At 38.6% G+C, this 12556-nt stretch overlaps 2 protein-coding genes across 2 annotated transcripts; both read left to right on the top strand.

The window, feature by feature from the left end:
• The first annotated feature begins 6692 nt into the window (after positions 1 to 6692).
• On the top strand, positions 6693 to 7370 carry LOC142166836 (uncharacterized). The gene has a single exon (XM_075226342.1). It carries the CDS (start codon positions 6693 to 6695, stop codon positions 7368 to 7370), a length of 678 nt encoding a protein of 225 aa, XP_075082443.1.
• Positions 7371 to 9854: 2484 nt separating this feature from the next.
• LOC142166835 (uncharacterized) lies at positions 9855 to 10559 on the top strand. Its single transcript, XM_075226332.1, has one exon. The coding sequence runs from the start codon at positions 9855 to 9857 to the stop codon at positions 10557 to 10559; it is 705 nt and encodes a 234-aa protein (XP_075082433.1).
• Positions 10560 to 12556: the final 1997 nt, after the last annotated feature.

Below are 12556 nucleotides of genomic sequence, written 5' to 3'. Positions count from 1 at the left end.
TTTAGGGGCTTGTTTGGAAACTTCGTGGTGAGTTGTTGTACTTGATCCGATCCGCAGTACATGGAGTCCCCCTTCTGTATTTATCTATCTCTGTCTATGTATTTTCTTTTCCGTATAGATGCTATTATTTAATTGGGATTACTTACTGTTGATAGATGCTGACGATGTGACACTAGGTCTTGGGAGGGTTTGTGAGATAGTTGTGGTCGTGTTTAGACCATGTCTTTGATATATAAACTCATGATGCTATTTTGAGACTTATTTCGCTTGTTATTTATATCATAACTCAATTAATGACTTAATAATTGGATTCTATTATTCTTGTTAAGTGTTGGCTTGCCTATCAAGCATGTTAGGTGCCATCATGACCATTGGTGGGATTTTGGGTCGTGCACTAGTCAAATAACACTTAATAAGTCAAAATGAGCTTTAGGAACCACCCAAAATCCCATTTTCTACTCTTTGAAATCCTAGATTTAGGAGTGAACATCTAAGGGAAATTATGAAAATTAATCAAAACTAAGTTAAAAGTACTAACCTTTAAAGTTGGGATGAAAATCCTCTCAAATATTGCCTTAATCCGTGGTCTAGTTCTTAAAAATAGAGTAAAATGAGCTAATCCCGAATTTTGCCCTATCATAAATCACTAGGTGAAATCCTTATTCCCTTTCGCGGAAGGTCGCCCGCATTCGCGAAAACCAACAGTCAACTGACCATCACATTCACGAAGGCTACATCAAGTGTGCAAAGGCCAGCCTCCCCAAGCCTTCGCGTTCACGGACTCACCACTGCATTCGCAATGTACAAACATCCTCTGTCCCAAAATACAGTATGCGAACACGAGATTAGCTCCGTATTCATGAAGGTCTGCTGCACAACAATAGATAAGCTGCTGTAATAAATGCAAAAATGGTCGGAAACCAACCATAAACTCACCTGAGCTCCTCGGGACCTTGTCCAATCATCCTAACTAGTCTATACAAACTTGCTCGACGGAACAAAATATTATAAACAACATCAAAATCAAGAATCAACCATTAAACAAAAAATTCAAAGTTCTTAAGTTCAACTTTATCAACATTCAACTACAAGTAGCGAAATGGCCTTGGATCACTTGGGATCCAAACAACATAGGTACAAGTCCAAAATCATTATACAAACCACCAGAATCATCAAAACATTGACCATAGGTCGTGACCAAGAATGTTAAATTTGGTCAACTCCAACAACATAAAGACTCTAGAATTAGATTTTTTCTTCCAAAACACATCTAATCTTTCTTGAAATTGAAATGAACCATGCACACAAGTCATAAAATATCAAATGAAGCTATTTAATGTCTCATGTCACGAAACGAAAGGCTAGAACTCAAAATGACCTATCGGGTCGCTACAATTTTGATCTCCCTAAATGAGGTGATATATCCTACTTGGAGATCTTGGTTGAAGGAATATTGTTCAAGAGTTTGTTGGTGTTATTTCTATGTGTTGGGGGTGATGAACAAGTTATGTAAGGACTTTAGAGGATCAAGGATTTATATATTCCATGCATTGTATTCCACGAGGTTATATCTAATCAAGAGTGGTGTAGTTAGTAATTGGGTTGATAATGGGTGGCTGATATATATTTTCAATTTAGGCTGGTGTCTAAGAGGTTTCATGTGTGTCCATAAGTGGAGGTTGGGGTGGATCCTTATTAGCTTATGGAAGGCTTGTTATTACTTTAGAAGAATATGGAATCAGCTTGGGTGTCTACTAATAGGATTGTTGGGGGTGTGTATACTACTGCAGGTCAGATTTGCCTATACAATGCCATATGTTTTATGGGTATGTTATCCAAAAAGGGTTATAGTTATATGGGATACTTTTGCCATCAAATTGGATGGAATGATAACTCATCATGTCGTTGTGGTAGTTATGAGAGGTGGTTTGCGTAGACGAGTTGAGTTTTGTTGAGTTTGCTTAAGGGTTGCATAGTGGGCATGTGGAATAAGTTGTATAGCAACTCATATATTTGTTGATATAGAACACCATGGGTGCGGGAAGTCAATGGATGATATTTATATTTTACACATATTGATTATATTTGAGTTATTGCTTATATTGAGTTTCACATATTGGTTATATTTGAGGTTCCATATAGAATTTGGTGTGACTTGTTGGTCGAGAAGCTTGTACTACATAAGGCAAAGTTTATGGACATGGAATTAGCGCGACCAGATTTGGATTAGGGTATATTTGGAAGGGGATGCTTTCAGGAAGCCTAGGATGGGCAACAGTGTTTACCACATAAGATAGAGATGCATGATTTGTTGATATGCTAGGTGATTATGAGTTTCTACAGGTTTCTCTCATCATTAACAGTGTTGTGAAGGCTTGGAATGAGGATTTATTTTAGATAAGGTATTTTTATCGGTAACGGGTTTAGTAATGAGTAGCGATTTCAATCAGAATAATTGCCATAAGCATATGAGCTTGTAACGAACCGATAGGTCATTTTGAGTTCTAGCTTCCAATTTTGTAATTTGAGACTTATTTAGCTTTATTTGATGATTTATGACTTGTGTGTATGGTTTGTTTTGATTTTTAAAAAGTTTAAATGTGATGTTTCAAAGAAAACTTGATTTTGAAACTTTAAAATGGTTGGAGTAAGGCTTCGGCTCTCTAGAGAGACGACTAATAGGAAAAGTAACAACACACACAAAATGGTCGTTGCTCCATCATCTGGTTGTGAAAAACCACCAGACCAGATCCAACAATTGCGTAACAACCCTGTGCACAAACCCCATGTAGGCGCCCTTATTGATTCTTCCCCATCTGCTGCAACTGTCAACACTGGCGGAACTGTAAACTTTCCAAAAAATCAATTGGAGACAGCTACAATTCACTGCACTGTTTCTGAACAAAATCAGCTGATTCAAAGCCATGGAGATTACTCAACACCTCAATTACAATCGATACACATAGTTCAACAACTCTACATAGGTGAACAATGACAACAATCAGCTGTTGGTTGCGCATAGGGTTACAGATATCTAAATTGTTCAAAACCAATGCCACTATACTCCAATTGATCTGGATAATGATCCCAACCCCTCAAACAACAACTATGATGAATAATTTGATCCAACATGGGAGAACACAATACACACAGAAATGCCAGGGTCAGTTTTGATGTCAATTTTGATGAATATATGAATGATTTTGCTTCACAAAGTCATGTTGAGATTAGTCGTCAAGATAAGTTACAAGAAAATATAACAAATGAGGGTGATAAAAGGCAATCACCTACAACACCACATGACGCCTATGGAGTTCCTGGTATTTCTAGTGGCCTAACCCCAGTTGAAACTCAATTGGACAAAACAAATTATCCATATGTTGCTGAAGGTCGCCCGCAAGTCCAGTTTCAAACTCCAGTTGATATCATTGATGCTCGACCACTGGCGGAAAATTTGAGTGTTTCACTGACTGCCCATGGAATTCCCTGTGTTTCACCTGTCGAGATAATCTCTATTGATAAGGAAAAGGAACTCGCAACAACTCCTACTACTCAAGTGCAGCCAATCACTACAACAACAAATTTGGCATCTTCAGGTAATGTTTATGCAGCACATGTGTCTAATACAACAACTACTGATTTACCTAGGAATGTCAATGTTCAAACTTACCCCCAACTCAATCAAATACCAATGCCAACAAATTTTCCTAAGATCTCCACCAACTTTGACAAAGCACCTACTTTCTAGAATAAAAATACAACTAAGACTAAGCGCCGTCACACTAACACTCAGATGTTAACACCAAAAGAAACTATACAACATACCAAATACCATAGCCAAACAATCAGTACATCTACTGCAAACATACATCCAAACATCTTAACCAGTTTTCATATACCAAAGCACACATACTCCTTACAACCATCTGCAAATGTCCACCAAAGTACCCAGTTTTACTCAACAAAATCAGCAACCACACTAAACCAAACAGAAGCCACTGCCCAGCCACCTAAACCAACTAACTATCCTGCCCCATCACCTCCTACCATAACTCATTCACTTGCTACAAAATTAAGAGCAAGGCAGGCAACAGAAATAGCCTCAATAGAGTTCACACCCCCCAAAACAACTACCAAACAGGGCCAACCGGCTGTCATCTTCACTAGGAAGGACTACATGATCACACTTGCATACAAATGCCAAAATACAATTATAGGGAAATTCCTTAACACAATGCCTCGAATGGAAGTGATCAGGAGAAGCTTCATAGAACAAACAGATTTAAGAGGAGGAGTTAAAATAGCCCATTTCAATGCTCGCACAGTCTATATTGATCTAGACACTGAGTACGATCACACAACTGTCTGGACAAAAACCTTCATGTACATCCAAGGTCAAAGAATGGAATTACAAGCTTGGACACCCAACTTCAATTCGAATGAGGATAATCCAATTGTCCCTGTTTGGATAGTTATTCCAGAACTACCATGGCATTTCTATTACATGGAGGTTCTATCTGTACTATTGTCTCCTATTGGTAAGGTATTGCATCTCGACCTAGCCTCTATGCAGAAAACAAAAGGAAGTGTAGCAAAAGTCAAGATGCAGGTTGACTTGACTCAATTCAGGCATCATCATGTTCGGGTAGGCTTTGATGAAGATCAGGATGTTAACGGGGATGGACAATGACTGGAAATGGTATATGAGGATCTCCCAACATACTGCTCACATGGCAAGCACTTAGGACATAAAGAATACCCATGCCCTGTTTGAGAAAGAGAAGAAGAAGACAAGAAAAAAGCAGCTGCTGAAATCCACAAACTCAGACCAAACAAATATCAAACAATACTGAAAGAACAAATAGAATACAACATTAAAAGGAGCAGATCATATAGGGGCAGCACAAGGAACAAAACCACAACCAAAAAGTAGTGGTACAAGACCAAAATGAAGAACAATAGGGAAAAATCAAACCTACAACACAATAACTAATAAATGCAAACCACTCCAAGGATCAATGGCAATCTCAGAAGAAGAAGAACTTCAAGGGTATCAACCAAAAAAATAAGCAAGAGAAACACAAACAACCTTATGAACAAATGAATGTAAAACAAATAACCACAAAAGCTCAGAACCATGGTTCACTGACCAAACCACAAACTAATACAGCAAGTGCTCTGGAGAATATAGCAGAACCAAGTGCCAGGGCTACTGATATTGATGTTGCAACTGATGGAGGTAATGACACTATGCATGATATACCTAATGACCAAACAACTCCCATGGTAGTTGGTTCTCAATAGTCATTGCAACAGCTTACTCAATCTACTGATCAAAACAAGATTGACAGTATTCAACATGTTGATACAAGTGAAATAAACCTTGAAAGAAATGGTATTGCTGAAATTGTTACTAACAGATAGAATGAATCAGATAACAATGGCAAGGACCACATAACCGACAAGCAGCACAAACATCAAATAATGGAAACAAACAGAAGTCAAGAGATCCAACATATCAAGACTGCTGACAATTCCATTGACAATCCAAAAGATCTAGGAATTGGTACAAACAATACTGCTACTATTGCTGGGGTAACACCAGATGTTACAAAGGAAAATACTATTGATTGGGTTCAAAGGAGTTTTGGTATGCACAAGGAAGTCCTTAATGTTACACTCAACCACTCCTGCCAGGATATTCCCTCACAGACATATATGGAATCTCCTATGTCTAATGTCAATACAATATGATCTGTACAACTAGGGAATGATGAAGCACAACTGAAGAGTTATGGGTCAGGGAAACAAACAATACTTAGAGTTGATGAGCATAAGGAAAAGCCAATTCTAGAACAGCTTCACAATGCGTTACCCAATAATGCTTTGAGCAGCAGCACAACTGGGAAATTACTAGCCACTGTTCAAGGGCCAATAGTGGTAATCACACTAACTGACAAGGTCAGTGATGATGCTCCAGAACCCCAAGATGTGGTTGTAAAGGATGCAATCGTTGTATATGAACAGAATGGTACAGTTATTGTCCCAAAGGGGTCAACTGCAATTAATACATTGTCTATGGCTTGTGCATCAGGTATAGGATCTCCAATGTAGATTCAAGTAATTGTACAATTAAAATATCCAAATACTGTAATGCATGACATTATTACACACAACCAACAACCAATGGAACTTCATACTGCCTTGGTCAATAAAGAGCAACTAGAAGATGAAGGTGATAATGAATCCATTGCTGGGAACTTCAAGGATGTTACAAGAGAAGGAGATTTGTCACCTAGGTTGTCTACTAAACAGGGGAAGGAAGGAAAGAAGCAAAACCAAGCTACCACCTACAAGAATACTGCCCAAAAGGGCAGCCTCCACGACTAGATGATGATTAAAACACTCATATGGAATATATGGTCTGTTAAGACACAACAGGCCTTTTAGAGAGTTATCAACATGCAAAAAGGACATGTTTTTTTTTCGTTATAGCACTTATGGAACCTTTTCAAAATCAAAGGTTTATTCAAAACTACAGGAGGTGACTAGGCATAGATGTTGCCACCTCAAATGTCAATGGCAAGATATGGCTTTTTCTGGATTCAGTTGTGCAGTGGGACTTGTTAATTGACACGGAACAACAACTTACTATCAGAGTCTATCATCAAGATATTGGTAAATATATCATGATGACTTTTGTATATGCAAAGTGCTCATCATTGGACATATTAGAATTATGGGACAGTTTATACTATCTTGCAAGTGACATGGAACTACCATGGCTAGTTGGAGGGGATTTTAATGTGCTTTTGAATGAAAAAGAGAAAATTGGAGGGCTTCCAGTCTATCCTCCAGAATATGAAGACTTTGCCTTTTGTGTAAATTCATGTGAACTCTTTGACACTGGTTACAAAGGAAGTCCCTTCACATGGTGGAATGGGAGGCCAAATGCAGAATGCATATTTAGAAGTCTGGACATAATCTTTGTCAATTCCCCATTCCAATCTCTATTCCCAACTACAGAGGTTGAGCATCTAATTAGAACAGGCTCGGATCATGCACCACTGTTTATGACTTGTGGTGACAAGACTACCACATTTGCTAAACCATTCAAGTTTCTGAATTTCTGGACAAAACATGCCTCTTTTATGGAGGCGGTTCGACAGAATTGGCAGGCTGACTTCACATGTGACCCCTTCTTAATGTTCAAACAGAAATTAAAAAGAGTTAAGATAGCTCTGTCAAAATGGAGTAGGCTCACTTACGGGGACATCTTCAAGCAACGATCTTTAAGGGAAGATGTTGTCAGAATAAAGGAAATGTTTTTTGAAGAAGAACCAACAGTTAAGAATAGAATTGTACTTTAGAAGGCCCAATCCGAGTTAAAGAGATATCTGAGCATAGAGGAACTATATTGGAAACAAAAAGAAGGTATGCCCTGGTTTGCAGAAGGAGACAAAAACACTAGATTCTTTCACAACCATGTCAATGGTAAAAGGCAGAAACTCCAACTAAAGAGGATCCAGAACCATGATGGTAATTGGATTGAGTCGCAAGAACAAATGGCTGATGCCGCAGTAGAATTTTTCTAGAAACAGTTCACACATGAAGCTGATCATACAAGTTCTGAGCTCCTCAACAATGTGCCCTCAATGGTGTCTTGTGATAAAAAAATAGAACTTTGTAGAATTCTTACAAAGGAGGAGGTAAAGGCAGTGATATTTGCATTAAGTGGTGAAAATGAAAGTTGGCCAGATGGTTTAACAGGCATTTTCTTTCAAGAATGTTGGGATATAATAGGGGAAGACATACATGAGATGCTGAAACTATTTTATGGAGGAAGTTCTTTACCTAAGTCTACAACCCACACAAACCTTGTCTTGCTACCAAACAAACAACAGGTTCAAACATTTACCGACCTAAGGCCTATTAGCTTAAGCAATTTTGTAAACAAAGTTATCTCCAGAGTTGTTCATGATAGGCTGGAAAAAATACTGCCTTCTTTGATCTCTTCCAATCAGTCAGGATTTGTCAAGGGGAGAAGTATATTTGAAAACATTCTGTTAACACAGGAGATTATTACTAACATAAGATTAAGGGGAAAACCTGCCAATGTAGTTATCAAACTTGACATGGCAAAGGCATATGATAGGGTCTCTTGGAAGTATTTAATGCATGTTTTGAGGAAAATGGGATTTGCAGAATGCTTCATCAACATGATATGGAATCTAATTTCCAACAACTGGTATTCTGTTCTGATTAATGGTCAAGCCTCAGGATTCTTTCACTCAACAAGAGGGGTCAAGCAAGGGGATCCTCTCTCTCCAGCCCTATTCATACTCTCTACAGAGGTACTGTCTAGGTCTTTAAATAAACTATTTGAAAACACGAGATTCAAGGGCTTTGGGATGCCTAAATGGACTGTTACATTGAATTATTTGGCCTAAATAGATGACACTATAATCTTTGCTTCAGCTGATCCATAATCTTTAGGGAAAATTGTAGAAGTATTGTCCAAGTACGAGCACACTTCAGGCCAAATGATCAATAAGACAAAGAGTTCCTTTTATATGCATTCTAATGTGTCTTCAACAGTGTCCAGCTTTATAGGTACTATCACTGGATTTTCAAGGGGTGAATTTCCATTCACTTATCTTGGTTGTCCAATATTCTACACAAGAAGAAGGAAGGGTTATTACAATGACCTGATAAAAAATGTAAAGGCAAAGCTGCACTCTTGGAAAGGGAAGCTACTATCCTATGGGTGAAAAGCTACATTAATCTCTAGTGTCCTAAAGAGCATGCCTACACACATCCTATCTATCATTGATCCACCTAAAAACGTACTTGAACACCTTCATAAAACCTTGGCGAGATTCTTCTGGAGTAACAAGGAAGAAGGTAGAAGTAGACATTGGACAAAATGGCAAAATCTATGCCTACCAAAGGAAGAAGGGGGAGTAGGTTTTAGATCACTGCATGATGTATCAAAAGCCTTATTTGCCAAATTATGGTGGAAGTTTAGGACATATAAATCCTTATGGTCTAACTTTATGTGGAACAAGTACTGTAAAAAGAAGCTACCGACAACTGTCTAATTTAGACAAGGATCTCATGTATAGAGGAAAATATTAGAAGCTTGGGAAGAGGTGGAGCATGAAATACTATGGGAAAGGAATAGGGGTTCTACTAATGTTTGGCATGAGAATTGGACTGGTTTGGGAGCTCTATACCATATTGTTCCAAATAACTATATAGTCAATGAAGATATACAAGAAGTAGCTGAATTGAGAGTGGATGATACCTGGGATGAGCAGCTACTAGCTCAATCTTTCCCTGCGGACATTGCTCAACATATCAGGCAAGAAGTCCTATTTGACACTACTGAAGATTCCTAGGATGTTCCTAGATAGATGCCTACACCCTCAGGAAACTTTTCTGTTAGTAGTGCTTGGAATATTTTGAGGCATAGAGCACATTCTAATCCTGACTACATTAAGATATAGACTAAAGGTCTACCTTTTAAAATCTCATTATTCTTATGGAGACTGTGGAAGGGGAAGATTCCTATTGACGATTTGTGGAGAAGAAATAGGTATATGGTGGTGTCTGAGTGTTGGTGTTGTTCACAACCACAAGAAGAGTCTTTTCAACACTTGTTCTTAACTAGTGAAACTGCAACTAGAGTATGGAAAAACTTCCTTCAAGCAGCAGGTTTGGTGGTCAATCTGGTACAGGTGCATAAAGTAATAAGAACATGGTGGAATGCAAAGTGTTGTCCTAAACTAATGCCATTATTTCAGGCAGCTTCAGCTGTAATTACATGGGAACTTTGAAAGAGGAGAAATACAATGAAGTATGGAGGTGCAAATTCTTGCAATAGGGTAATTCATGAAGTGAATAAGACATTACATTATCTAGCAAGGGTGAGGTTCCCATGGCTGTCTAGAATTCCTCTTTTATGGTCAGATATGATTAGCTTCTTTGAAAGTTACAAGCCATATGTGGGGAATAAGACAGTTACATGGCAGCTTCCTTATGAAGGGTGGTTCAAATGCAATACTGATGGTGCATCAAGAGACAATCCTGGACCAAGCTCGTATGGGTTTTTTGTACGAGATCATGCTGGCGATTTGGTGTTTGCGAAAGCAAAGGAGATAGGAGAGACAACTAACATAGTGGCAGAAGCAAAGGCAATTGTGGAGGGTTTGGCATACTGTGTGGAAAGGCAGCTACATCCACTGATTATGGAGACTGATTCATTGGTGATGAGGAAAATAATTGATGGCGAATGGGCAACTCCTTGGTGTATAGGTGCTGAAGTAAGAAAGATCAAGCATATAAAGAACAACTACAATGTTGTCTTTGAGTATGTTCTAAGGGAAGGGAACAGTGTTGCTGACTTTTTGGGTAATCTAGCTTTCTCTTTTGTAGGTACACACACATTTCATTCCTTTAATGAATTGCCAATTGCAACAAAAAAACTTATCAACATGGAGAAATCACAAATTCCTAACCTTCAGATTAGGATTGTGAAGAGAAGAGAACCTGATTAATGAGATCAACATATAAAGCCTTGCCTTGTTTCTTAAAAATTATGTTAACTCAACAGTTCATGCAAGCTTTTAAAGAAAAGTAGGCTAGTAAAACTCCACCAACTAGCCTTCCTAAGCATGCATTTGCTCTCATTTGTATGGTGTGCATATTTGTTTAATTATAGTTATAGCTATCATTGCACAACACCAAACTATAGGGATCTATTACCTCTCTCACTCTACTGGGCTTACATACTCTAGGCTAGAAGGGAGTAGATGTTTGAGTAGTGTTGACTGTAATATGCCAACAAGCTATAGTCAATGTCCTCAGAAAACTGAGGCAATAGCATGGACTAATTGTTTCTGCACATCTCCAGGGATTTACATATTCTTATATGACCACTTGTAAATGCTTGGATGCAGCACTAGTACCGCTCTCAATAAATGTTGGCATATTCATGTGCCAAGGTGTTTAACAATTGATGAATCTACAGTTCAAGTACATGCCAATTGAAGGGTATAGATGCTTGATTGGTTATGGATGTTATACCCCTGCAATCCAAAACCTCTTTATTGCTACCAGAAAACACAACAGTCTGGGAGCATAAACATATTTCCTAACCCTGTTTGCTACAGTTTGCAAGTGTTAATAACAGGCTCAGAAAACAGAGGCAATAGTATAGACTAGTTTCATACAGATACCAAAGGATGCTCAACCTGCACAGACATATTTGTTTGGTTATAGTTATAGCTATCATTGCACAACACCAAACTATAGGGGATCTGTTGCCTCTCCCACTCTGCTGCGCTTACATACACTAGGCTTGAAGGGTGTAGATGCTTGAGTAGTGTTGACTTCATATAGATACCAAAGGATGCTCAACCTGCACTGCTTCTGCACAGACATATTTGCTTGGTTATAGTTATAACTATCATTGCACAACACCAAACTATAGGGGACCTATTGCCTCTCTCACTCTACTGGGCTTACATACACAAGGCTTGAATGGTGTAGATGCTTGAGTAGTGTTGACTGTAATATGCCAACAAGCTATAGTCAATGTCCTTAGAAAACTGAGGCAATAGCATGGACTAATTGTGTCTGCACATCTCCAAGGATTTGCACATTCTGTTGTGACCACTTGTAAATGCTTGGCTGCAGCACCAGTAACAAATATTGAATCTGCAGTTCAGGTACATGCCAATTGAAGGGTGTAGATGCTTGATTGGTTATGGATATTACTCTGCAATCCAAAACCTCTTCATTGCCACCAGAAAACACAACAGTCTGGGAGCACAAACACATTTCCTATCCCTGTTTGCTACATTTTGCAGGTGTTAATAACAGGCTCAGAAAATGGAGGCAATAGCATAGACTAGTTTCATACATATACCAAAGGATGCTCAACCTGCACTGCTTCTGCACAGACGTATTTGTTTGATTATAGTTATAGCTATCATTGCACAACACCAAACTATAGGGGATCTGTTGCCTCTCTCACTCTACTGGGCTTACATACACCAGGCTTAAAGGGTGTAGATTCTTGAGTATTGTTGACTGTAATATGCCAAAAGCTATAGTCAATGTCCTCAGAAAACTGAGGCAATAACATCGACTAATTGTTTCTGCACATCTCCAGGGGATTTGTTGCCTCAGGCAGCTCTATCTTACATACTCCAGGCTTGAAGGGTGTAGATGCATGAGTAGTGTTGATTGTAATATGCCAACAAGCTATAGTCAATGTCCTTAGAAAACCGAGGCAATAACATGGACTAATTGTTTCTGCACATCTCCAGGGATTTTCACATTCTGTTGTGACCACTTGTAAATGCTTGGCAGCAGCACCAGTAACAAATATTGAATCTGCAGTTCAAGTACATGCCAATTGAAGGGTGTCGATGCATGATTGGTTATGGCTATTCCCCTGCAATCCAAAACCTCTTCATTGCCACCAGAAAACACAACAGTCTTGGAGTATAAATACATTTCATAACCCTGTTTGCTACAATTTGCAGGT

This window comes from Nicotiana tabacum, chromosome 2 (genome assembly GCF_000715075.1).
Source record: "Nicotiana tabacum cultivar K326 chromosome 2, ASM71507v2, whole genome shotgun sequence".
Taxonomy (NCBI): Eukaryota; Viridiplantae; Streptophyta; class Magnoliopsida; order Solanales; family Solanaceae; genus Nicotiana; species Nicotiana tabacum.
The sequence above is the reverse complement of the archived record's forward strand: the minus strand, read 5'-3'. Positions and strand labels throughout refer to the sequence as shown.